Source organism: Oncorhynchus gorbuscha, linkage group LG01, assembly GCF_021184085.1.
Source record: "Oncorhynchus gorbuscha isolate QuinsamMale2020 ecotype Even-year linkage group LG01, OgorEven_v1.0, whole genome shotgun sequence".
Taxonomy (NCBI): Eukaryota; Metazoa; Chordata; class Actinopteri; order Salmoniformes; family Salmonidae; genus Oncorhynchus; species Oncorhynchus gorbuscha.
This window is the reverse complement of record NC_060173.1, coordinates 91,317,142-91,343,026: the sequence shown is the minus strand read 5'-3', so window position 1 is coordinate 91,343,026 and position 25,885 is coordinate 91,317,142. Positions and strand designations below refer to the sequence as shown.

Below are 25,885 nucleotides of genomic sequence, written 5' to 3'. Positions count from 1 at the left end.
CAGTAGGGATGACCAGCGATATTATTTTCATACATGCGTGAATTTTACAATTTTCCTGTCCTGCCAAGCATACAAAATGTAACAAATACTTTTGAGTGTCAGGGAAAATGTATGGAGTAAAAAGTACATTATTTTCTTTAGGAATGTAGTAAAGTAAATAGTATAGTACAGATACCCATACAAACTACTTAAGTAGTAGTGCTTCTGTAATTATTTTAACAGAAGCACTTTACACCACTGGTTATCAGTCATTCATCTCTGGTCATACTGATTTATTACTATAGATATTGTTCCTAGCATAACACTCCCTGTTGGAAACAATGTTTCTCCTATATGTTTTTACCAAACATAAGTAGAACGTCACACATCTCTCAGATGTGCTTTGGTTTGATACTGTATCATAATCAATAAGATATTATAGCACTCTGGTCTACCAATCTATAATTGTACTGTTATTTTAATTCTCTCCTACCACAGGATCCTCAATGACTTTGTAAACCGGCTCCCCAACCTAGACAATAAGAAGTACACTAGGGATATGCAGGTAAGACATGGGTCACAGTATCACCATCCTGGCTTCAGCCTAATTTTCACATTTCTCTTCCACATCATCCGCTAGGTCTGTCCTCACGGATTCAGAAACCCCACTTTGCACACCTGTGCGAAAGGGAGCGGACATTTGATTGAAGTGAAAGGTGTAAATTAGGCTTCAGTGTGAGATTGTACAGTGTGAGATGCATGATGATGGTGGTAATGATGGTGATGCCATGTAGGAGGTGACCCAGAAGATCCTAGAGGCTGTGGGCGGGGTGGCGGGGTCGTCTCTGGAGCAGACCAGCTGGCTCAGCCGTAACCTGGAGGTCAAGAACCAGCCTCAGGTGTGTCCTGAGACAGAGGAGCCATCTGACGAGCTGGACCTGGACCTCTATGGTAACCATGAATACCACACACCCACTCACCTGTAGACATCCCTGGTTTCTGTCAAGTACAGACTCAAGTCTAGTTTACACCTTGGGGTCTGATAGGTCCGCTCTAAAGAAATTATGCAATATCAAATGTCCACTCCTGTCTCTATATGTCCACACTTTTCCAAGAAGGTGCGGACTGGAGCGGACATTCAATTGACCTTCGATTGAAGCAGAAGGTTAGGCTTCAAACTGGCTCAGAGATGCTCACATCCTAAACCCTCAGGGCATAACACTCCTCTGTAACCGTGGCAACCAACCCCTGACCCGCTTATGCACATTCCACATTAGCTGAGAAAGGGCCCACCTCAACCAACCGTTCCTTTCCTCTTTTCTCTCCTCATTTTTTTTATTTTTTAATTGAACCTTTTAACCTTTATTCTGTCCTCATCTCTCTTCAGGTCTACATTAGAGTGGACTGAGAGAGTCCACAGACCCATACTGTAACCATGGAAATATAGCACTTCCCCTCTTAGTCCCCCAGTGTAGTGATCGAGGGAGGAAGAAGGACACTTCTTCCAAAAGTGCATTGGGAGAAGTACTTCTCTCCTCTGCTGTTACCATGGCAACCAGACTAGTTCCTCCAGTGATGTAAGAGCACTGCAGCTTCACTGGCATCGGTACTTCATGTGTAGAGTCAGGATGTGGTCTAAAGTATGAGATAGAGTTCTTTCCTGATACCCTGAGGAGGTTAAGCCTTGGGTCTGTCCTCAGGGCACGCACTAAAGAAGAAAGTCATAAATATTTATGAGTGACAACACTTCTGTCCCCATCTCCTTCTTTCCCTTTCTCCTCAATTGTCTTCTCTTCTCCAGACTCTGAGGCTCAGGCCAGCACCATGGTCTCTTCCTCAGCCCCTTCTGTGTACAGTGTGCAAGCCCTAGTGCTATTGGCAGAGGTAAGTATGTTTGTGTGCAACTATGGTTTTCACGCCTATGTATGTGTTTCTGTATATGACAGACCCTCCTCCTCTGCAGGTTCTAGCCCCTCTCCTGGACATGGTGTATCGCAGTGATGAGAAGGAGAAAGCCGTCCCTCTCATCTCTCGCCTCATGTACTACGTCTTCCCCTACCTGAAGAACCACAGTGCCTACAACATGCCCAGTTTTGGTGCAGGTGCCCAGCTTCTGAGCAATCTGAGTGGGTATGCCTACACCAAGAGGGCCTGGAGGAAAGAGGCCTTTGAACTCTACATGGACCCCCTCTTCTTCACCATGGACATCTCCTGCACCCCCCAGTAAGATTGGATTTGTGTGTGCGTGTGTACATTACATGTACATTACATGTAAATATTGACATTATTATCATCAGATAAAATGTCAAAAGAAATGGACTGTTTGACCTCCTGACCTGTTCTCTATAGCTGGAGGTCTATCATCGACCACCTGCTGACCCATGAGAAGACCATGTTCAAAGACCTCATGAGTAAGTAGAGCCACCTAACCCTGTGTGTGTGTGTGTGTGTGTGTGTGTGTGTGTGTGTGTGTGTGTGTGTGTGTGTGTGTGTGTGTGTGTGTGTGTACGCACGTGCGTGTTAACTCTGTGTGTGTATTGCAGGCATGCAGAGCAGTTCTCTGAAGCTGTTTCCCAGTGTAGAGCAGAAGCCCATGTTACTGAAGCGTCAGGCCTTTGCTATGTTCAGTGGAGAGTTAGACCAGTACCACCTCTACCTGCCCCTCATCCAAGGTGGGTGTGCTTTTTGTGTATTTAGGCATTTCTGTGTGTGTGTGTGTGTGTGTGTGTGTGTGTGTGTGTGTGTGTGTGTGTGTGTGTGTGTGTGTGTGTGTGTGTGTGTGTGTGTGTGTGTGTGTGTGTGTGTGTGTGTGTGTGTGTGTGTGTGTGTGTGTGAGAGAAATGTTATAAGGTCAATATGATTAGGGATGGGCATTTGAAATTATTTCAGTATTTTAATATCTTTATTTTTTCTTTTTTTTTCCAAATACATGTACAATTTTGTTAACTTGGCAAAAATAAATCAATTAAGACTTGCTCGTGCAACTCGATAGAGCCGGTTTGCTGTGCTCTGCTTGTTTCAGCAGAAGGGTAGGGCGAGAAAGGAGCAGGGGCCAGTGTGTGTGGCAGCAGAGATCTGTATATAATGACGAGATGCTCATGCTCGTTGTCCCAAAGGTGGGCGACCAAGCTTAGGTCCAAAATAAGCCCATAGAAACGCATTGGGCTTATTTTGGACAGATTTCAGCGGGTGTTCCAAACTGACTTGCACTAGTTTGACAAACTTGTTGCTGCCATAGATTACCGATCATACCAGCTGGTAGTGCCTGTCTTGACTACATCAAATAGTTGTAAAGAAGCTAGCTACATTAGCCAGCTACACTATATATACACTCAAAAGTATGTGGACACCGCTTCAAATTAATGGATTCGGCTATTTCAGCCACACCCGTTGCTGACAAGTGTATAAAATCAACACACAGCCATGCAATCTCCATAGACAAACGTTGGCAGTAGAATGTTCTTACTGAAGAGCTCAGTGACTTTCAACGTGGCACCGTCATAGAATGCAATCTTTCCAAGAAATCAGTTTATCAAATTTCTGCCCTGCTAGAGCTGCCCCGGTCAACAATAAGTGCTGTTATTGTGAAGTGGAAACATCTTGGAGCAACATCGGCTCAGCCGCGAAGTGGTAGGCCACACAAGCTCACAAAACGGGACCGCTGAAGCGCGTCACACGTAAAAATGGTCTGTCCTCGGTTTTAACATTCACTACAGAGTTCCAAACTGCCTCTGAAAGCAACATTAGCACAAGAACTGTTCATCGGGAGCTTCATTAAATGGGTTTCCATGTCCGAGCAGCCGCACACAAGCCTAAGATCACCATGCGCAATGCCGAGCATCGGCTGGGGTGGTGTAAAGCTTGCCGCCATTGGATTCTGGAGCAGTGGAAACGTGTTCTCTGGAGTGATGAATCACGCTACACCATCTGGCAGTCCGATGGACAAATCTGTGTTTGGAGGATGCCAGGAGAACGCGACCTGCCCCAATGCATAGTGCCAACTGTAAAGTTTGGTGGAGGAGGAATAATGGTCTGGGGCTGTTTTTCATGGTTCGGGCTAGGCTCCTTAGTTCCAGTGAAGGGAAAGCTTAACGCTACAGCATACAATGACATTCTAGACGATTTTGTGCTTCCAACTTTGTGGCAACAGTTTGGGGAAGGGCCTTTCCTGTTTCAGCTTGACAATGCCCTCATGCACAAAGCGCGGTCCATACAGAATTGGTTTGTCAAGATCGGTGAGGAAGAACTTGACTGGCCTGCACAGAGCCCTGACCTCCACCCCATCGAACACCTTTGGGATGAATTGGAACTCCGACTGCAAGCCTGGCCTAATCGTCCAACATCAGTGCCAGTCCTCACTAATACTCTTGTTAATTTAGTGTATATAAGCTTCTGACCCACGGGAATTGTGATGCAGTGAATTATAAGTGAAATAATCTGTCTGTAAATAATTGTTGGAAGAATTACTTGTGTCATGCACATAGATGTCCTAACTGATTTGCCACTTGTTAACAAGTGGTTAACAAGTGGTTGAAAAATGAATTTTAATGACTCCAACATAAGTGTATGTAAACTTCCGACTTCAACTGTATGTGAGAATGCTATTCATTGACTACATTTCAAAATTCAACACCATAGTGCCCTCAAAGCTCATCACTATGGTAAGGACCATGGGACTAAGCACCTCCCTCTGAAACTGGATCCTGGGCTTCCTGACTGGCCGCCCCCAGGTGGTAAGGGTAGGTAACAACACATAACCACTCTGATACTCAACACGGGGGCCCCTCAGGGTGCGTGCTCAGCCCCCTCCTGTACTCAGCCCCCTCCTCACTCTTGACTGCACGGTCAGGCACGGTCAGGCCTGATCACCAACAACGATGAGACTATGGGAAGGAGGTCAGAGACCTGACCGTGTGGTGCAAGGACAACAACCTCTCCCTCAACGTGATCAAGACAAAGGAGATGATTGTGGACTACAGGAAAAGGAGGACTGGGCACATTCTCATCGACGGGCTGTAGTGGAGCAGGTTGAGAACTTCAAGTTCCTTGGCGTCCACATCACCAACAAACTAACATGGACCAAGCACACCAAGACAGTCACCCTCAGGAGACTGAAAAGATGTGCATGGGTCCTCAGATCCTCAAAAGGTTTTACAGCTGCACCATCGTGAGCATCCTGACGGGTTGTATCACTTCCTGGTATGGCAATTGCTCGGCATCCAAACGCAAGGCACTACAGAGGGTAGTGCATATGGCCCAGTACATCACCGGGGCCAAGCTTTCTGCCATCCAGAACCTCTACACCAGGTGGTGTCGGAGGAAGGCCCTAAAATTTCAGAGACTCCAGCCACGCTAGTCATAGACTGTTCTCTCTGCTAAGCAAATGCCTACCCAGACTATTTGCATTGCCCCCCCCCGGAACGCTGCTGCTACTCTCTGTTATTACCCACATGTACATAATTACCTCGACACAGGTGCACCCGTACATTGACATTATCTCTGTACCGGTACCCCCTTTATATAGCCCCACTCTTGGTATTTACTGCTGCTCTTAAATGAAGGTTTTTTTCTTAACTGCATTGTTGGTTAAGGGCTTGTAAGTAAGCATTTCACTGTAAGGTCTACACCTGTTGTATTTGGCTCATGTGACAAATAAAATTGGATTTGATTTAGTAAACCCGATACCATCATGCAGTATCGTTAGTGTACAGTCAGTAAGCAGTTTAGCACTGACACCGGCGGGCCACTGGGAAATTCATTTGTCAAACCAAAAGCTTACCTTGACCTCAAAGATTTGCAGTGTTGTGTTGCACAGCTAGCTAGCTAACATAGCATCGCTCTTTTTGAGCAGGGTGTTTTGAGTAGGCTAAACTAGCTAGCTGCATTTGCTAGCTAAATAAGTGAAACAACTGATTTAAAAAAAAAAAAAAAAATGAAATCTCTCGGTCTCTCTGGCTTCTCCTTCATTTTGGAACACTGTTAAACTATTTTCTTTCTCTCTCTGAGTCAACTGCTCTGCAGTTCTAGCTCTGTACCTAATGCTTTCAGTACTAGATTCATTCTCTGATCCTTTGATTGGGTGGACAACATGTCAGTTCATGCTACAAGAGCTTTGATAGATTGGAGAACGTTCTCTGGAAGTTGTCATAATTACTGTGCAAGTCTATGGAAGGGGGGTGAGAACCATGAGCCTCTTGGGTTTTGTATTGAAGTCAATGTACCCAGAGGAGGACGGAAGCTAGCTGTCTTCCGGTTACACCATGGTGCTACCCTACAGAGTGATGTTTAGACTACTTTAGACCTTCATTGCAAAAATTTGTATTTTAATCAATTATTTGGTGGTGTGAATAGTTATCAAAAAGGATAACTTTTTAAACGTTCAATTTATTTTTATGTTTTATGGATCTCCCCTTCCTCCTCTGGGTAGCTTCCACTGATTTTTATTTAAATTTCAGACAAGGCCTTTAAAAAAAAAGCCTATTTAAAAAATGAATACTCTCTTACTCAAGTAATCGAATACCTATGTTTATTCAGATATGAATATTCAAATAACCGTACCCATCCCTAAATGTAATGATGATCTCTCCTCCCATCCTCACTCAGAGCGGCTGACAGAGGCTCTGCGTATGGGTCAGACGCCCTCCGTCTCTGCTCAGATGTTTCTGACATTCCGTGTTCTTGTGCTGCGGATCTCCCCCCCAGCACCTCACCTCCCTCTGGCCAATCATGGTCACAGAACTGGTGAGGAACAACCCCACACTGATGACATCACGTCCGGTCACTGTTGATTTCCTGACATGTACACCTACATGCATTGTGGCAAGTGTTTGTCCAGTCCTGTCTTCTAATGGTGTGTCTCTTCTCTCTGTTTGTCAGATCCGAATATTTGTTCGGCTGGAAAAAGCCTTGTTGGAAGAAAAAGAGGTGTCAAAGTGAGTCAGTCTACCCATCCATTATTTTATCTACATATATAACGTCAATGTATCAGGCAGTGTATCATGTGAATATCTTGACTATGTTTCATTCAGACTCATTGTGTTGTCTCTTGCTTTTTCTCTGTTCTCCTTCTACTCTGTCTTTCTCTGTCAGGTTGACTAAAGTTGTACGTGGGGCCATGGGGAATGGGCCATTGGCTTTCCCCCAGCCAGAGTTGGACATGTACCTGTCTGCCTGCAAGTTCCTGGACACCGCCCTGGCCTTCCCCACAGAGAAGATGCCCCTCTTTCAGATGTAAGAGCCTCACCGGCTTAGTATCTGCTTAGCATGTATGTAGGGTGTGCTTAGAATGATTACAATTGCATTCCATTCTCTCTGCTCTTGTGTGTGTGCGTGTGTGTCTAGGTATCGCTGGGCCTTTGTTCCAGAAGTGGATATGAGCTGTTACAGTGGCCCGGAGAATAGTCTTCTGGAGGGAGAGCAGGAGTGCAAACCCCATATTGTCAAAGTACTAGAGGCACTACACCAACGCTACGGAGTAAGGGAACACCCTATCTTGCACTATGCACACTCACATTCTTGTACGACTAACCTTGTGGGGACACACAATTCAGTACAATTCAAAATCATATTTTCCCTAACCAGTGCTCTTACCTTAACCTGAAAACATAACCCTAACCCTAGTTCCTAACCCTAAAACGAACCCTAGCTCCTAACCCTAAACCTAATTCTATCCTTAACCCCCTAGAAATAGCATTTGACCTTGTGTGGACCAACAAAATGTCCCCAGTTGGTGAAATGTTTGTTAATTTACTATTCTTGTGGGGACTTCTGATCCCCACAAATATAGTTAAACATGTCCACACACACACAGACACTCTCACACAAAACTCACACACACATGCATATCGACAACGCAAACACACATACACACACACACATACACGCATACCAACACAAACGCACATACGCACACACACACTTTTACACTCATCATATGCTGCTGCTACTCTATTCTTTATTTGACTCTTATCTATCCTGATGCCTAGTAACTTTACCCTGCCTTCATGTACATACAGTATCTACCACAAAAACACTCTATATACAAAAGTATGTGGACACGCCTTCAAATTTGTGGATTTGGCTATTTCAGCCACACCGGTTGCTGACAGGTGTATAAAGTCAAGCACACAGCCATACAATCTCCATAGACAAACATTAGCAGTAGAATGGCCTTACTGAAGAGCTCAGTGACTTTCAACGTGGCACTGTCATAGGATGCCACCTTTCCAACAAGTCAGTTTGTCAAATTTCTGCCCTGCTAGAGCTGCCCGAGTCAACTCCTAATTGCTGTTAATGTGAAGTGGAAATATCTAGGAGCAACAACAGCTCAGCCGCAAAGTGTTAGGCCACACAAGCTCACAGAATGGGACTGCCGGGTGCTATGTTTTTTCCCCTCAGTTGCAGCACTCACTACCGACTTCCAAACTGTGTCTGGAAGCAACGAGCCGGTGTCAACATACTTTTGGTCACCTCTCACCTCTGCACTTTGATCTGGTTCTGGTACTCACTGGATATACCTCCATTCTTCTGTATATTATTCATGTGTTACTATTTTATTATTTATTATTATTTCTTAACTATCAAATCAAATGTATTTATATAGCCCTTCGTACATCAGCTGATATCTCAAAGTGCTGTACAGAAACCCAGCCTAAAACCCCAAACAGCAAGCAATGCTGGTGTAGAAGCATTGTTGAAGGGTTTGTAAGCAAGCATTTCATGGATAAGTCTACACCCATTGTATTCGGCGCATGTGACAATTTAAAATTGGATTTGAGCACACACAGTTATCGAGCAAAATATCACGTCCTTATATACACTGTGATAACGAGCTGACTCAATCATGCGGTCCCATCGTCCCTTTCTGATGAGCACATCTTTTCATTCCAGATGCTGAATGGGCTGAGCGAGGAGTCCTCTACGGAGCGTCTGGAGTTCCCCCTCCTCACCCGTCGCTTTCTCACCTCCATCACCCAGCTTGCTCCCTTCCTCCATACACTCTGCTGTTCTTTCCAGGGCACTTCACCCAGCAGCCCTCCAGATTACCCTGTGACAGAATACCCTGCAGCCAGCGCTGACCAAGTCCTGAAGAGACTGGAGCACATCACTGAGGAAGAGTTCCTAGACTCCATGGAGAGTTAGAACTCCACCAAGGATCTAGATCTTAGAACGTAGAGGAAATTAGAACTAGAACAATAGAAATGGAATGTGTAGAATGGGCACAACCACTGAAAGCGATGTTGTATTGTAGGCATATGCCAGCTAAATGGTAATCTTTTGGGATGTTATTTTGAATTGTTTACCTTACCTGGTTGAGATTTAACGTCTATATAGGATATTCTACATTTGAGATACTCTAAAATAATCTAGAATTAACTGACACAAACTGGAATGGCAGTTGGGGCGGCAGGTAGCCTAGTGGTCAGAGCGTTGGACTTGTAACCGAAAGGTTGCAAGATCGAATCACCGAGCTGACGAGGTAAAAATCTGTCACTCTGTAAGTCGCTCTGGATAAGAGCGTCTGCTAAATGACTTAAATGTAAATGTAAATGCCACTAAACAAGGCAGTTAACCCACTGTGCCTAGGCCGTCATTGAAAATAAGAATGTGTTCTTAACTGACTTGCCTAGTTAAATAAAGGTGAAATACATTTTGAAAATTAAGCTCTCTCTGAGTAAAAGTCTGAATGTGCTGACTTAAAATAAGAGTAGTACTGATACTAGCTAGCTTTTCGAGGTGACACTGGTCATAAAAGAAGCACCACTGTAACCAAAGAGTGGGACAGCAGTACTGACTACTAACTGCTCTACAAAGCTCTCCATAAACCTGCTCCCTACTATTAGCATATGTTGTAATATATTCCAATGAGACAGGAGTAGATGAGTATACCTGCTGGTCAGTGACTATGGGACCTCTAAGGCTTTTAATAGAGGATGGTTGATTTTTTTATGTTTAAAAAGCTCTGCTTGTCATCAATCATGTCACAGTTTTATTTGTGGGTAAATTATTTTAATGTGATTTGTGTGCACAGTAATACCTCTAGATATCTAATAAGTTAAATAACGTGTGGTATCTGTTCATGGGGAGTCTCTATTTTTAGGTGTTTTGTGGAATGTTTGGACATATGGTGCTTTCAAAGCAACTCAGAATCTCTGAAATTTGACTTGGAAACTAGTTGTAGAATGATGAGGCCCAAGTTTCTAGAATCAACCAATAGGAAGCTCTATGCAAACAAATGTAAATTGACTCAGAGGTTCAATTTACCACTTGTCATTAATACACCATTACCACTCAACACAATTTTATTCTTCAAATGTGAATGCTTAACTAAACTATGTAAATGTTTGACCTCCTGAAAATGATTACTTGTTAATATCCAAATTAATATATCATGGTCTGCAAATAAAAACATTAAAAAATGTCCACCAGACTATTTACATTGACACCCTACCCCCCTTTGATTTTACACTGCTGCTACTCACTGTTTATTATCGATGTATAGTCACTTTACCCCTACGTACAAACTACCTCAACTAACCTGTATCCCCTAACCCGGATGACTCTGGGCTAATTGTGCGCCGACCTATGGGATTCCCGATCACGGCCGGTTGTGATACAGCCCAGGATCGAACCCAGGTCTGTAGTGATGCCTCTAGCACTATGATGCAATGCCTTAGACTGATGCGCCACTCAGGATCCCAATAGCATAATGTATGCAGGTTTTATAACTTTATCAAAGCCAATGATTCCTTTGGCCGGCTTTCCTTCCAGTTCTCTGCTGCCAATGACTGGAACGAACTGCAAAAATCACTGAAGCTGGAGACTCATATCTCCCTAAATAGCTTTAAGCACCAGCAACAGAGCAGCTCACAGATCACTGGACCTGTACATAGCCCATCCAACTACTCCATCCACATACTGTATTTATTTATCTTGCTCCTTTGCACCCCAGTATATCTACTTGCACATTCATCTTCTACACATCTAACGTTCCAGTGTTTAATTGCTATATTGTAATTACTTCGCCACCATGGCCTATTTATTACTTTACTTCCCTCATCCTACCTCATTTGCACACTGTATATAGACATTTTCTACTGTATTATTGACTGTTTATTCCATGTGTAACTGTGTTGTTGTATGTGTCGAACTGCTTTACTTTATCTTGGCCAGGTCGCAGCTGCAATTGAGAACTTGTTCTCAACTAGCCTACCTGGTTAAATAAAGGTGGGAAAAAATAAAATAATCTAGGAAGGCAGGTGTTTGTGTTCCGGGTCAATACCAGCATCTCTCTTTTAAATTAATATCAATTGGTTCATGAATAAACAGATAAATTAAGTTATTCTTCAACACTCCAAGGAGTGTTCAGTTACACCCACCAAATGGAACAAACGTACCTCAAAGTCTGTTCCAGAACGTAGAATGTATGCACACATGACTGTAAGTCGCTTTGGATAAAAGCGTCTGCTAAATGGCATATATTATATATTATTATTATTATTCCAGAACATTTTGGGGAAACGTGTAGTTCAGTACAAACTGTTCCGCAATGTAGCAATTGTTCCATCGAACTAACACTATATGTTGTTTACAATCATATCTGTACTTTTAGTTTATGGTTGAGCTTGTGTGAATCGGCATTTTTCAACGCGTTCAAAGAAAGTGAATACATTTAACTGGTAATTATCACCTTCCCACTTGGCTATGAATGCAGCATTATTATTCAAAACACCCGCTCGGCCCAACTGGATGGTGCCCTCGCTCAAGACTTGTTCATGTATACATTTAACTTGTAATTACCACCTCCCCACTTCGTTATGAACGCAGCATTATTATTCAACACACCCACTTGGCCCAGCTGGGTGGTTCCCTCGCGCTAGACTTGTGCATGTTTTCCCTTCTGCATTTCGGAGAAGATGGCGTCGCAGAGAGGAGTCCCTATAAGTAAGGTAGGCGTTAACATGATATTTTACTTTTACAGTATCTAGCCACAACCTGTTGACATTGTGCTATGTAGAAGTAAATTATGTGCAGTTGCTTCTAATTATAGTGATTAAACTAATCATCGAAATCATAGCACGTTTTTGGTCTCGATCAGTAGTTTGTACCTGATAAAGTAGAATCCTGTTGAAAAAGTATGTAAAGTACCGTTTATATTCCTAAAACATATATACAATTATACTGTTGCTTTTTTATACTGTTGCTTTTTTATTTATGGCCCACTGTCCAAGCGCCGTTTTTAAATATCCAAATTAATAATCAATATGTTGAAATAAATTGTGATATTTTGAAGACGAATACGTAAAAGTTACTGCCTACACACACACGTATCACACTTGTGTTTAGATTATTTGTATTTGGCAAATTCGTAGCCTACCTTCTAACCTGCACACGCAGCAATATTTACGGAGCGGTCACTCAAGACTGGAATTGGTCGCTTGTTCTACTGTAATAAATCATGCGCGCAAATATACCAGTCATGTCGATATTGTTTAAGTCAATAGAACTGGGACAATAACCGCTGGGACATGTACGGTTTGCACACATCTAACAGACAAACTCAAATAACTTTGGTATAGGCTTCTAGTTCTGTCTGTCAAGATATGACAACCTGTCGTAGCCATGTATCAACTTATATTTCTGTGAGAGCGTTATTTCGATAGATGGCAAGGAAACAACACGTTTTTTACTGGATAATTTAAACAAATCACCACCTCATAATGGTTTCTAGATAGTGATAGGTTTTGGCATTCATTTCAATGATAAACCCTTAAGTCCATGACTTAAAAGTCCTCGGATCACATTAAGGGAGGATCGCCCGATTTTGTTTTTCTAGCCACGGTGGTCTGAAAATGACAGCTCCATTTCCAATGCCGCATTCAAAACAACTGGGAACTCTGAACTGGAACATTTACGACTTCCGAATTCAGTGCATTCAAGATCACTGGGAAGTCGGGAAAAAACGAGCTCCGACTGGGAAAAATCGTAAAAACCGAAAACTCGGAATTCCAAGTCGGGAACACGGGCCTCTTTCTGGAACTCCTTCTTTCCGACCTGAAGATCACTGACATCATGATTGACCTCGTTTTTTTCCCGAGTTCCCAGTTGTCTTGAAAGCATATTCTGTCCCAGTTTGAACTGGTTCGAATGACAAAAATAGTGGTACTAAACCAAAGATATTGATATATTTTAAGCAATCGATTTTGTGAGATCTTGATGACTATAAACAGTAATACTAACAACATCGCCTCCTGTATATAACCTCATTATTGTTATTTTGTGTTAAAACAATTTTTTTATTAAACTTTATTTGATAAATATTTTCTTAACTCTTCTTGAACTGCACTGTTGGTTACGGGCTTGTAAGTAAGCATTTCACAGTAAATGTAACACATCCGTTACATAAAGTCTACACCTGTTGTATTAAAGTTGGATTAGATCACCAATCTGAGGTAAAGGTGATGTGTATTTCCTTTCATTTGTGTGTGGTGAAAACGTTCATCTGTGTAATGTAGTAACACGTTCTGACTACTATAGGGAAATGAGCGTAATATAGAATAATCTAATATATAATAATAATATACTTAATAATGTTATTGGTCACATACACATGTTTAGCAAATGTTATTGCATGTGTAGCGAAATGCGTGTGTTTCTAGCTCCAACACTCACTTCTCCAAATCAAAGCGCCAGATTTGTTCCCACTAATAGACAGTCCAGAGGCAAAGTCAAAATTGATGAATACAAAATGTTCCTTTTTGGTCTTAATTCAAGGTAAAGGTTAGTATTGCAGTTGATGTTAGGGTTAGGTTTATAATCGTATTTGAAGAGATAAATTGTAGAAATAGGCGGTATTTACAGATTTTCTGCTTGCCCAGATAGTGACAAACCTCCAGATTGGCGAAGCATCCAGCTACAGATTATGCATGCTGACGCTGCTTGGTCTGCGAACTTCAAAGTGCATGCAGGTGCTTCTCAGACGGTATTTTTGCATCTCAAATGGTATGTGCACACCTGTAGATATTTGTTGGTTGAGTGTTTTGCTTTAGTCGGTAGCTTTGTTCCAGGGCGTCAGTGTGCTACCAGTCGGCGTACAAGCTCTGGTCCAGGGCGTTATGCTAACCACTGTTGATTGTGCAGCTAGCTAGTGCACACTTCTTTGTTAGCTAGTGTAGCCGGTGCTATACTGCACCGCTGTAACTCTGCGTTGTGTGTGGTTGATTGAGACTATAAACGTGGACATTGGAGATCAGGTAGTTTTAATCAAGCAGAACTGACTCTCTGCATCCTGAATCTGCATCAAAAGGAAATAAAACATTTGTAGAGCACATATGTTCTGAGAATCGTTGCCTCTTTCTCTCTCAGTGCATCAAAAATTATTTTCGAATACAAAAATGAATACACTCTCTCCTTATTATACATAACATATTTTACATAGATAAAACCACATACCTGTATCCAAAAGGAAATAAAACATTTGTAGAGCACATGTGTTCTGAGAATCGTCGCCTCTTTCTACAACAGATGCACAATAGGAGGGACTGGGATCATTCGAGGAGCTAGCCATCGTTCACACATACAATAGTCTGCTAATACCTTAGCTAGCTATTAACCACATGTTGAATTCAGAATATTGATATCATCCTAAAAAAGTACAATTACAAGTGCATCTTAACAATACCATCCACTTATGAGTAACCTCTAAATATACATCATTATTCATGAACAAAACACTGTGTGTGTATGACTTTGTACTTAAAATAATCCAACTTTTCTGAAGACAGAAAAAGCGTGTTATGCAGGTGAATGAGGACCCAAAAGCGACTTGGCGAAAACAGAGTCTTTAATCCAGTAAAGTAAATATACAATCATAAAGCACAATTCCACTCGTAATGACGAGAACAGACTGGAGACTCGATCATGAACTGCAGGTTGCCTCGGGAAGGCACTTGAACGTAGCAGACTCAGACACCTGCTCACCACGCAGCATCTGAGGGAAACACGACACGACAGGGCGATACACAGACACAGCACGGTGAACAATAGACAAGGATCCGACAGGGCAGAAACGGAAAACAAGGGGAGAAATAGGGACTCTAATCAGGGAAAAAGATAGGGAACAGGTGTGGGAAGACTAAATGATTGATTAGGGGAATAGGAACAGCTGGGAGCAGGAACGGAACGATAGAGAGAAGAGAGAGAGGAAGGGAGAGAGAAAAAGGGGAACGAACCTAAAAAGACCAGCAGGGGGAAAACGAACAGAGGGAAAAGCAAAATGACAAGACAATATAAGACAAAACATGACAGTACCCCCCACTCACCGAGCGCCTCCTGGCGCACTCGAGGAGGAATCCTGGCGGCAACGGAGGAAATCATCAATAAGTGAACGGTCCAGCACGTCCCGAGACGGAACCCAACTCCTCTCCTCAGGACCGTAACCCTCCCAATCCACTAAGTATTGGTGACCCCGTCCCCGAGAACGCATGTCCATGATCCTACGTACCTTGTAAATAGGTGCGCTCTCGACAAGGATGGGAGGGGGGGAGGGAAGACGAACGGGGGTGCGAAGAAAGGGCTTGACACAGGAGACATGGAAGACAGGATGGACGCAACGAAGATGTCGCGGAAGAAGCAGTCGCACAGCGACAGGATTGACGACCTGGGAGACACGGAACGGACCAATGAACCGCGGAGTCAACTTACGAGAAGCTGTCGTAAGGGGAAGGTTGCGAGTGGAAAGCCACACTCTCTGGCCGCAACAATACCTTGGACTCTTAATCCTACGTTTATTGGCGGCTCTCACAGTCTGTGCCCTGTAACGGCAAAGTGCAGACCTCACCCTCCTCCAGGTGCGCTCACAACGTTGGACAAACGCTTGAGCGGAGGGAACGCTGGACTCGGCAAGCTGGGATGAGAACAGAGGAGGCTGGTAACCCAGACTACTCTGAAACGGAGATAACCCGGTAGCAGACGAAGGAAGCGAGTTGTGAGCGTATTCTGCCCAGGGGAGCTGTTCTGCCCAAGACGCAGGGTTTCTGAAAGAAAGGCTGCGTAGTATGCGACCAATCGTCTGATTGGCCCTCTCTGCTTGACCGTTAGACTGGGGATGAAACCCGGAAGAGAGACTGACGGACGCACCAATCAAACGACAGAACTCCCTCCAAAACTGTGACGTGAATTGCGGGCCTCTGTCTGAAACGGCGTCTAACGGGAGGCCATGAATTCTGAACACATTCTCGATGATGATTTGTGCCGTCTCCTTAGCGGAAGGAAGTTTAGCGAGGGGAATGAAATGTGCCGCCTTAGAGAACCTATCGACAACCGTAAGAATCACAGTCTTCCCCGCAGACAAAGGCAGACCGGTAATGAAGTCTATGGCGATGTGAGACCATGGACCGTGCTTTTACACCTGCATTGTTTGCTGTTTGGGGTTTTAGGCTGGGTTTCTGTACAGCACTTTGAGATATCAGCTGATGTACGAAGGGCTATATAAATAAATTTGATTTGATTTGATTTGATGGTCGAGAAGGAATTGGGAGCGGTCTGAGACGACCGGCAGGAGGAGAGTTACCTGACTTAGTCTGCGCGCAGTCCGAACAAGCAGCCACGAAACGGCGCGTGTCACGCTCCTGAGTCGGCCACCAAAAGCGCTGGCGAATAGACGCAAGAGTGCCTCGAACACCGGGATGACCAGCTAACTTGGCAGAGTGAGCCCACTGAAGAACAGCCAAACGAGTGGAAACAGGAACGAAAAGAAGGTTACTAGGACAAGCGCGCGGCGACGCAGTGTGCGTGAGTGCTTGCTTAACCTGTCTTTCAATTCCCCAGACTGTCAACCCGACAACACGCCCATACGGAAGAATCCCCTCGGGATCAGTAGAAGCCACAGAAGAACTAAAAAGACGGGATAAGGCATCAGGCTTGGTGTTCTTGCTACCCGGACGGTAAGAAATCACAAACTCGAAACGAGCGAAAAACAACGCCCAATGAGCTTGACGAGCATTAAGTCGTTTGGCAGAACGGATGTACTCAAGGTTCTTATGGTCTGTCCAAACGACAAAAGGAACGGTCGCCCCCTCCAACCACTGTCGCCATTCGCCTAGGGCTAAGCGGATGGCGAGCAGTTCGCGGTTACCCACATCATAGTTGCGTTCAGATGGCGACAGGCGATGAGAAAAATAAGCGCAAGGATGAACCTTATCGTCAGACTGGAAGCGCTGGGATAGAATGGCTCCCACGCCTACCTCTGAAGCGTCAACCTCGACAATGAATTGTCTAGTGACGTCAGGAGTAACGAGGATAGGAGCGGAGGTAAAACGTTCTTTTAGAAGATCAAAAGCTCCCTGGGCGGAACCGGACCACTTGAAACACGTCTTGACAGAAGTAAGAGCTGTGAGAGGGGCAGCAACTTGACCGAAATTACAAATGAAACGCCGATAGAAATTAGCGAAACCTAGAAAGCGCTGCAACTCGACACGTGACCTTGGAACGGGCCAATCACTGACAGCTTGGACTTTAGCGGAATCCATCTGAATGCCTTCAGCGGAAATAACGGAACCGAGAAAAGTAACGGAGGAGACATGAAAAGAGCACTTCTCAGCCTTTACGTAGAGACAATTCTCTAAAAGGCGCTGTAGAACACGTCGAACGTGCTGAACATGAATCTCGAGTGACGGTGAAAAAATCAGGATATCGTCAAGATAGACAAAAACAAAGATGTTCAGCATGTCTCTCAGAACATCATTAACTAATGCCTGAAAAACAGCTGGCGCATTGGCGAGACCAAACGGCAGAACCCGGTACTCAAAATGCCCTAACGGAGTGTTAAACGCCGTTTTCCACTCGTCCCCCTCTCTGATGCGCACGAGATGGTAAGCGTTACGAAGGTCCAACTTAGTAAAGCACCTGGCTCCCTGCAGAATCTCGAAGGCTGATGACATAAGGGGAAGCGGATAACGATTCTTAACCGTTATGTCATTCAGCCCTCGATAATCCACGCAGGGGCGCAGAGTACCGTCCTTCTTCTTAACAAAAAAACCCCGCCCCGGCCGGAGAGGAAGAAGGCACTATGGTACCGGCGTCAAGAGACACAGACAAATAATCCTCGAGAGCCTTACGTTCGGGAGCCGACAGAGAGTATAGTCTACCCCGAGGAGGAGTGGTCCCCGGAAGGAGATCAATACTACAATCATACGACCGGTGAGGAGGAAGGGAGTTGGCTCGGGACCGACTGAAGACCGTGCGCAGATCATGATATTCCTCCGGCACTCCTGTCAAATCGCCAGGTTCCTCCTGAGAAGTGGGGACAGAAGAAACGGGAGGGATGGCAGACATTAAACACTTCACATGACAAGAAACGTTCCAGGATAGGATAGAATTACTAGACCAATTAATAGAAGGATTATGACATACTAGCCAGGGATGACCCAAAACAATAGGTGTAAAAGGTGAACGAAAAATCAAAAAAGAAATAGTCTCACTGTGGTTACCAGATACTGTGAGGGTTAAAGGTAGTGTCTCAAATCTGATACTGGGAAGATGACTACCATCTAAGGCGAACATGGGCGTAGGCTTGTCTAACTCTCTGAAAGGAATGTCATGTTTCCGAGCCCATGCTTCGTCCATGAAACAACCCTCAGCCCCAGAGTCTATCAAGACACTGCATGTAGCACCCGAACCGGTCCAGCGTAGATGGACCGACAAAGTAGTACAGGATCTAGATGGAGAGACCTGAGTAGTAGCGCTCACCAGTAGCCCTCCGCTTACTGATGAGCTCTGGCTTTTACTGGACATGAATTAACAAAATGTCCAGCAAGTCCGCAATAGAGGCACAGGCGGTTGATGATCCTCCGTTCCCTCTCCTTAGTCGAGATGCGAATACCTCCCAGCTGCATGGGCTCAGTCTCTGAGCCAGAGGAGGGAGATGGTTGCGATGCGGAGCAGGGAAACACCGTTGACGCGAGCTCTCTACCACGAGCCTGGTGACGAAGATCTACCCGTCGTTCTATGCGGATGGCGAGAGCAATCAAAGAGTCCACACTTGAAGGAACCTCCCGGGAGAGAATCTCATCTTTAACCACTGCGTGGAGTCCCTCCAGAAAACGAGCGAGCAGCGCCGGCTCGTTCCACTCACTAGAGGCAGCAAGAGTGCGAAACTCAATAGAGTAATCCGTTATGGATCGATCACCTTGGCATAGGGAAGCCAGGGCCCTAGAAGCCTCCCTACCAAAAACTGAACGGTCAAAAACCCGAATCATCTCCTCTTTAAAGTTCTGGTAATTGTTAGAGCAATCAGCCCTTGCCTCCCAGATAGCTGTGCCCCACTCTCGAGCCCGGCCAGTAAGGAGTGAAATGGCGTAAGCAACCCGAGCTCTCTCTCTAGAGTATGTGTTGGGTTGGATAGAGAACACAATATCACACTGGGTGAGAAAGGAGCGGCACTCCGTGGGCTGCCCGGAGTAGCAAGGTGGGTTATTAACCCTAGGTTCCGGAGGCTCGGCAGGCCAGGAAGTAACAGGTGGCACGAGACGAAGACTGTGGAACTGTCCAGAGAGGTCGGAAACCTGAGCGGCCAGGTTCTCCACGGCATGGCGAGCAGCAGACAATTCCTGCTCGTGTCTGCCGAGCATGGCTCCTTGGATCTCTACGGCAGTGTTACGAGCGTCTGTAGTCGCTGGGTCCATTCTTTGGTCGGATCCTTCTGTTATGCAGGTGAATGAGGACCCAAAAGCGACTTGGCGAAAACAGAGTCTTTAATCCAGTAAAGTAAATATACAATCATAAAGCACAATTCCACTCGTAATGACGAGAACAGACTGGAGACTCGATCATGAACTGCAGGTTGCCTCGGGAAGGCACTTGAACGTAGCAGACTCAGACACCTGCTCACCACGCAGCATCTGAGGGAAACACGACACGACAGGGCGATACACAGACACAGCACGGTGAACAATAGACAAGGATCCGACAGGGCAGAAACGGAAAACAAGGGGAGAAATAGGGACTCTAATCAGGGAAAAAGATAGGGAACAGGTGTGGGAAGACTAAATGATTGATTAGGGGAATAGGAACAGCTGGGAGCAGGAACGGAACGATAGAGAGAAGAGAGAGAGGAAGGGAGAGAGAAAAAGGGAACGAACCTAAAAAGACCAGCAGGGGGAAAACGAACAGAGGGAAAAGCAAAATGACAAGACAATATAAGACAAAACATGACAAAGCGTGCCTACCTCTCTGTGCATCAAAAATGATTTGAGCAAGAGCATGCCGGGCAAAACGTAAGTACACACTCCCCTTCTCCCAGGATGCAGGCCAACATATTGGTGAAATTCACATAGTACTTTAACAACTGTTACATTCACCCCTCCTGAATTTCACCAACCTTGTAAAACAACCAAATAACCTACCAAGCTCAAGGCTTAATTCTGAATTCAGCTCAAAGCTACCCATAGGGTTCAGGGCAAGTGAAAGTTGGTCAGGCCTTCAACTGCCCCTAGATGCAAAGTGCCTCTTACACTATATCTACATTATTAGCCATAAAAAAATAATCCTGTACTAAATCATCTCTCTATACTATGTTAAACTTACACCTTCTGGTGGATTGACTCTATTAGTCTCTTTACTGGTTTAACTACCCTCTCCGCCCTTGTGCGACCTGCCACTGGGCTAGGGGCCATGGTAACTAACGGTGGCTCTGGCCTTAGATCATTGATCAGAGGTGGGTTTGAAGGAATCAGCTTCAGAATCTCCGATGTGCTTCCCTGGTCATTTTCCTCAAGCAAACAAGGTTCTTCTGGCTCTGACTTTCCATCCGATGTCCAGAGCTCGGAGTAATCGCTTGAATCCTCCGCCAGCCAGGATGCACTTTCCTCCCCAGAGTCCTCCATGTATTCCTTGTCCAGTCCATCGCCGGAGTGGGTGACCTCTCCTGCATCTACATTGATTGAAGGCCCTGCAGCATCACTGTCATTGAAGTGCACTGAATCATCCATTTCAAATGGCAGGAAATTCACCTGCAGCAGTAGATTCCGGTTAACCACTTTCTCTCTGCCGTAACGGTCTTGGATTATGTACGTGTGAGTTTGTGGATTGACTGAAGTCACTGAAAATCTCGGGGTTCCACTTGTCAGCCAACTTGCCGCGGCCCCTTTCATCCTTGTTGGCGATGATGGACAAACCGATGCCATTTAACCCGCTTGTCATACTCCCGACCTTGTCGTCTCTGTTGCTTGTCAGTGTGCCTTTGGGCAACACTCATAGCTTCCTTCAGCCCAGCGATCAGAGTCTCGACATACATGTTGCAATCCACAACACTGGAGTCGTCCAAAACATTGCGGAACATAACATCCACTGGTAGCCGAGGGACTCTACCAAACATGAGAAAGAATGGAGCATAGCCCGTAATCTCGTGAACAGTGGCATTGTAGGCAAATGTTAATGACTGGATATGTTCAGGCCAATGTTCTTTGGTTTTCAAGGGCAAACTCCTGAGCATGCTACCTAAAGTCCTGTTGAAGCGTTCAGTTTCTCCATTCCCCATTGGGTGATATGCTGTGGTTCTTGACTTTTGGACACCGGAGAGCTTAAGCAGTTCTGCTATTAGCTCACTCTCAAAATTTGCGCCTTGATCCGTATGGATCCTTGATGCAAAGCCATAGACACAGAAGACATGGGGTTCTGTAGCTCAGTTGGTAGAGCATGGCGCTTGTAACGCCAGGGTAGTGGGTTCGCTCCCCGGGACCACCCATACGTAGAATGTATGCACACATGACTGTAAGTCGCTTTGGATAAAAGCGTCTGCTAAATGGCATATATTTTATTATATTATTATTATTATTATCATATATTACATGATCCCACAGTTTATAAGCTATTTGCTTGGCTGTCTGGTTTCTGCATGGCCATGCATGGGCAAGTTTAGTGAAGTGGTCAGTCACCACCAGAACATCAACTGAGTTCTTCCTACTGTCTTCCGCTGTCCAAAAATCCAAACACACCAACTCCATGGGAGAGCAAGTTTTGATGCTCTCTAACGGGGCTCTAGCCGCTGGCTCTGGAGTCTTTGCTAGAACGCATCTCTGGCAGCAGCGCACATACTCCTTGATGTCTCTCTCCATTGCAGGCCAGAAAATCTCTGTCTGGCCAGAGTTAGAGTTCTAGCTTGGCCTTGATGTCCTGCAAGGTCGTGAATGCCAGTTATCGCTTTGAGTCTCAACACTTCTGGCAAGACATACTGGAACTTTCTCCGGTTTGTGTGACTCTCCTTAATGACACGATACAGAACTCCCTCTCAGGATCAAGCGATCCCACTGTTTCTGGTGGGCCGTTTCTTATTGAAGACAAATGGGATGACCTTGGAAGTCACAGAGTCTTTCAGCTGGAGATCTCGAAGTTCCTCGTGCGAGAGTTCAGGCAAAGTGTCAATACCAGGAGAAAGCAGCCGTTGGGTGTTGGAACCAAGCTGGATTGCTTGCATCTCCGTTGAACATTCCCAGTCGATATGGAGCAGACATATGGCCTTCACTTCAGCAGTGGTCAAAGAGGTTATCTCCTGGGGATAAGAAGCCCAACGGAAAGCATCTTGGACATCATCATTCAGCGTCCCAACAGCCTCAGACAGAAGTGCTAGGTAGGACTCCCTCATCAGTCTCTGCGCGACAGTCAATGCAAAGGGGTCGCGGCTCAGTGCATCTGCTACTGTATTCTTGCTGCCTGGGATACGCTTCAAATCAAAGTTGTACGGTGCCAGCTTGGCAAGCCATCTTTGCTCGCAAGCGTCCAGCTTGGGTTTTGTCATGATGTACGTTAACGGGTTACTATCTGTCCAGACAGTGAACTCGTGCCCCTTAAGCCAGTGACTAAATTTCTTACACACACTCCATTTCAGTGCAAGAAATTAAAGTCTGTGTGCCGGATACCTTCTCTGCGACTTACTCAGGGGTTTGCTCGCAAATGCTATGGGCCTTGCCTTATCTTCACCTTCAGGTACTTGGCAAAGCACAGCCCCGAGACCATCCAAGGAAGTGTCAGTGAAGAGAATGAACGGCCTCTCGAAATCAGGGTGAGCTAGCACGACACAATTCAAAAGAGCATCCTTCAGCTTCTGGAATGCAATGACACACTCCTCAGTCCAATCCGATAGCGTCAGTTTCCGGAAAATCCCACTGTTGCCCTTCTTCCCATCTCTTCCTCTTCTCTTTTGACCCCCAGTGAGTGCAAACAAAGGTCTGGCTATAGCAGAACAGTCAGGAATGAAGTGCTGGTAATATAATACCATACCCAAGAAGGATTTCAGCCTCCGAGCAGAGGGAGTGCATCCATCTGCCTCCATCAGCTGAGCTTGGCTCATCTTGGCAATGGCCTCCACCTTCTCAGGATCCACTGACACACCGTCCTCTTTAATGATATGTCTGAGGAATTTCACTGTTCTTCGTAGAAAGTGGCATTTTTGGGTGCTAGCTTGAGATGGTTGGCTCTTAGACGGCTAAACACAACTTCAAGTCGTTGTAGAGCCTGTTCCTCGGTGGGTGCAAAGACCAACAAGTCATCTAGGTAACAAAGGAGATTTGGAAAGTTTAGGTCCCCAAATATACTCAACATCATTCTCATGAAAGAGGCCGGGCTGTTACACAGACCTTGTGGCATGCGATTGTACTCATAAAGTCCCATCGGTGTGGTAAAGGCTGTGTACTTCTTGTCCTCTTCGTGAACTGGAATGTTATAAAATCCTGAGGTCAAGTCCATGGTGCTGAAAAATGCACTGCCACCAAGGGCTGCGAGGCAATCTGCTTGATGAAGAAGGGGATGCGCGTCCTTCACCGTTCGTGCATTCATCCACCTGAAGTCAGTTCATAACCTCAGACTCCCATCTTTCTTCCATACCACGACTAAAGGGGAGGCATACTCACTAACTGACGTGCGTATAAGACCTACTTCTTCCATATCTGTCAATACCTTCCTCAGCTTCAGGTAATGAGCAGGCGGAACTCTTCTGTATGGTAGCCGGAAGGGTCTGTCATCAACCAGGTGGATACTGTGAACATAACCCCTGGCTTCTCCGCAGTCCAGATTATGTTTTGAGAAGATGTCTTTATATTTTGTGATGGTATTCACAAACTTTTCCTTTCACTGGTCAGCTACCTGGCATCCATCAATGTCAATGTCTACTAATCCTAGATCAGACAGTCTTTGTTTCAGATTGTGGCAGCCATTGTCATCCTGCTTCTGTTCCATTGGGGTTTTTCTCACTTCATGAAGGCCCTGAAAGATTGTTGCATCCTCAACAGCCAAGCATGTAGACACATCTGCCAACTTCATGTTACGTCTTAGGGTGAGATGTTTGTCAGAACAGTTTACTACCTTTAAAGGGACCCAGCCATCTCCCCACATGGGTGTAATAACTCTACCCACGAGTGTGTTTCTGAGCATGACCTTTGACCTGGTAGGTTCGACTATTACAGTGCTGCCTGGAGACAATGCCACATTTTTAGGAAGTTTACCCCAAACTAAGTGTTCAGTCTTGGGCGAAAGAGTCACAGCTTGAGTGAGCTTCACTGTCCCAATCTTGCCATCGACATGCTGTCCCTTCCATCTTGTGACACTTGTCATCATCTGCAGAAACTGCTCACCCTCTGGTGAGTGGGTCTGACCATACATGTTGTTCACAAGCTTGTTGTTCACGTCAGTGCCTTTCATCTCATGCAATAGATGCTTAATGACATTCGATCCCAGAATGAGATCATCACGCTGTCCAGGAACAAAATGAGTTGGCACTAACATCAATCCCATAGATTTGCATCTCCAAATCATAGAAACACTTTGTTGAGGTCTTCTTCCCCCCACACCCCACTAATACTAACTCTGTGGGAGGCTGATAATGCTGAGGAAGGGCACCTGCTTCCAAAAGACTACTCCGCATGTTCACTCAATGTACAGGCCATAGACCCAGTGTCAAGCATGCCCTTAAGCTGCACTTTCCCATGTACAGACACAGAGGTGTAAAACAAATCTGAAAAAGCCTCAACTTCTTGTGAACCTAACATAACAATTTTCTCTCCTTCTTTCACATCAGAGCACAAAATCTCATATGTTTTCTCGAGATCATGAAATTCTTTCTTGGGGGTAGACAGTTGAACACCCACATTTCCCCCCTTCACCTGTGGGCGTGTCAGTTTAACGGTTGCTGCTGTGGTGGTGAGTTTCTCTGCTGTTGTGGTGGGCGTCTCTCAACACCGGGATTGGCATAGCGTTCCCCCGGTTTAGGACAATTTGACTTCCAATGATCTGGGGAAAAGCACCGGAGGCACAGGTTCTCATGTCTACAGTGCATCACAGTGGAGTGATCTGTTGACCCACAAACCCTGCATTCCCTACACATGAAGGGCTGGGTGGGGAAGGATGGTGCCTTGGCCTGTGTCTGTAAAACCATAACGGGTGGTATGCTCTTCTCTAAGGTACGTTCAAGCAGGTGAATGAGTCTCTCGATACTTGCACTCTGCCCATCTTGTTTGGCGCTTGATGTGAGAGAAGTGTCACTGCATGCACCAGCATTTTCCCGCCTTCACATGGAGTTATCTGGGGATGTACTGTTACTTGCTTTGAGGATACAGTGGTAGATTGACACATGGTGGCCTTCCTGCGGCGTTCATGTTCATAGATTCTCTCCTGTATTTCACTCGCAGTCCATTTCTCAGCAGACTTGTATTGGAATACTGCTGCCAGTTTGGGGTCAGGGCAGTATGTTACAAACATCCTAACGACATCAGAGTTGGAGCCATCAATCTTCTTACCTTGTCTCTTAAGGCCCTCGTCAGCTACATCTACGCCCTTGTTCAATCGAACCCAGTACTCCATAACAGCCTCTCCGGGTACAGGTTTAGTATTGTAAAAATCAGCCAAGGGCATGCATGAA

The 25,885-nt window shown here is 45.3% G+C and overlaps 2 protein-coding genes across 4 annotated transcripts in view; both read left to right on the top strand.

Moving 5' to 3' along the window:
• Positions 1 to 9,419, top strand: part of LOC124045829 (protein dopey-2-like) — a 46,916-nt gene extending 37,497 nt beyond the window's left edge. Inside the window, 12 exon segments of the mRNA XM_046365518.1 lie at positions 478 to 544; positions 774 to 930; positions 1,781 to 1,863; positions 1,943 to 2,202; positions 2,329 to 2,390; positions 2,523 to 2,651; positions 6,583 to 6,674; positions 6,676 to 6,720; positions 6,856 to 6,911; positions 7,069 to 7,209; positions 7,321 to 7,453; positions 8,869 to 9,419. Of these exon segments, the coding sequence (XP_046221474.1) occupies positions 478 to 544; positions 774 to 930; positions 1,781 to 1,863; positions 1,943 to 2,202; positions 2,329 to 2,390; positions 2,523 to 2,651; positions 6,583 to 6,674; positions 6,676 to 6,720; positions 6,856 to 6,911; positions 7,069 to 7,209; positions 7,321 to 7,453; positions 8,869 to 9,120 (1,477 nt within the window). The 3' untranslated portion in view covers positions 9,121 to 9,419.
• A 2,426-nt stretch (positions 9,420 to 11,845) lies between these two features.
• Positions 11,846 to 25,885, top strand: part of LOC124045815 (MORC family CW-type zinc finger protein 3-like) — a 41,044-nt gene continuing 27,004 nt past the window's right edge. For 2 of the 3 annotated variants that reach the window (XM_046365502.1, XM_046365484.1), the window contains exon 1: positions 11,846 to 11,927. In XM_046365502.1, coding sequence (XP_046221458.1) covers positions 11,895 to 11,927 — 33 coding nt within the window. In that variant the 5' untranslated portion in view covers positions 11,846 to 11,894. The remainder of the gene's footprint in view (positions 11,928 to 25,885) is intronic. The other variant, XM_046365493.1, reaches the window with a different exon arrangement.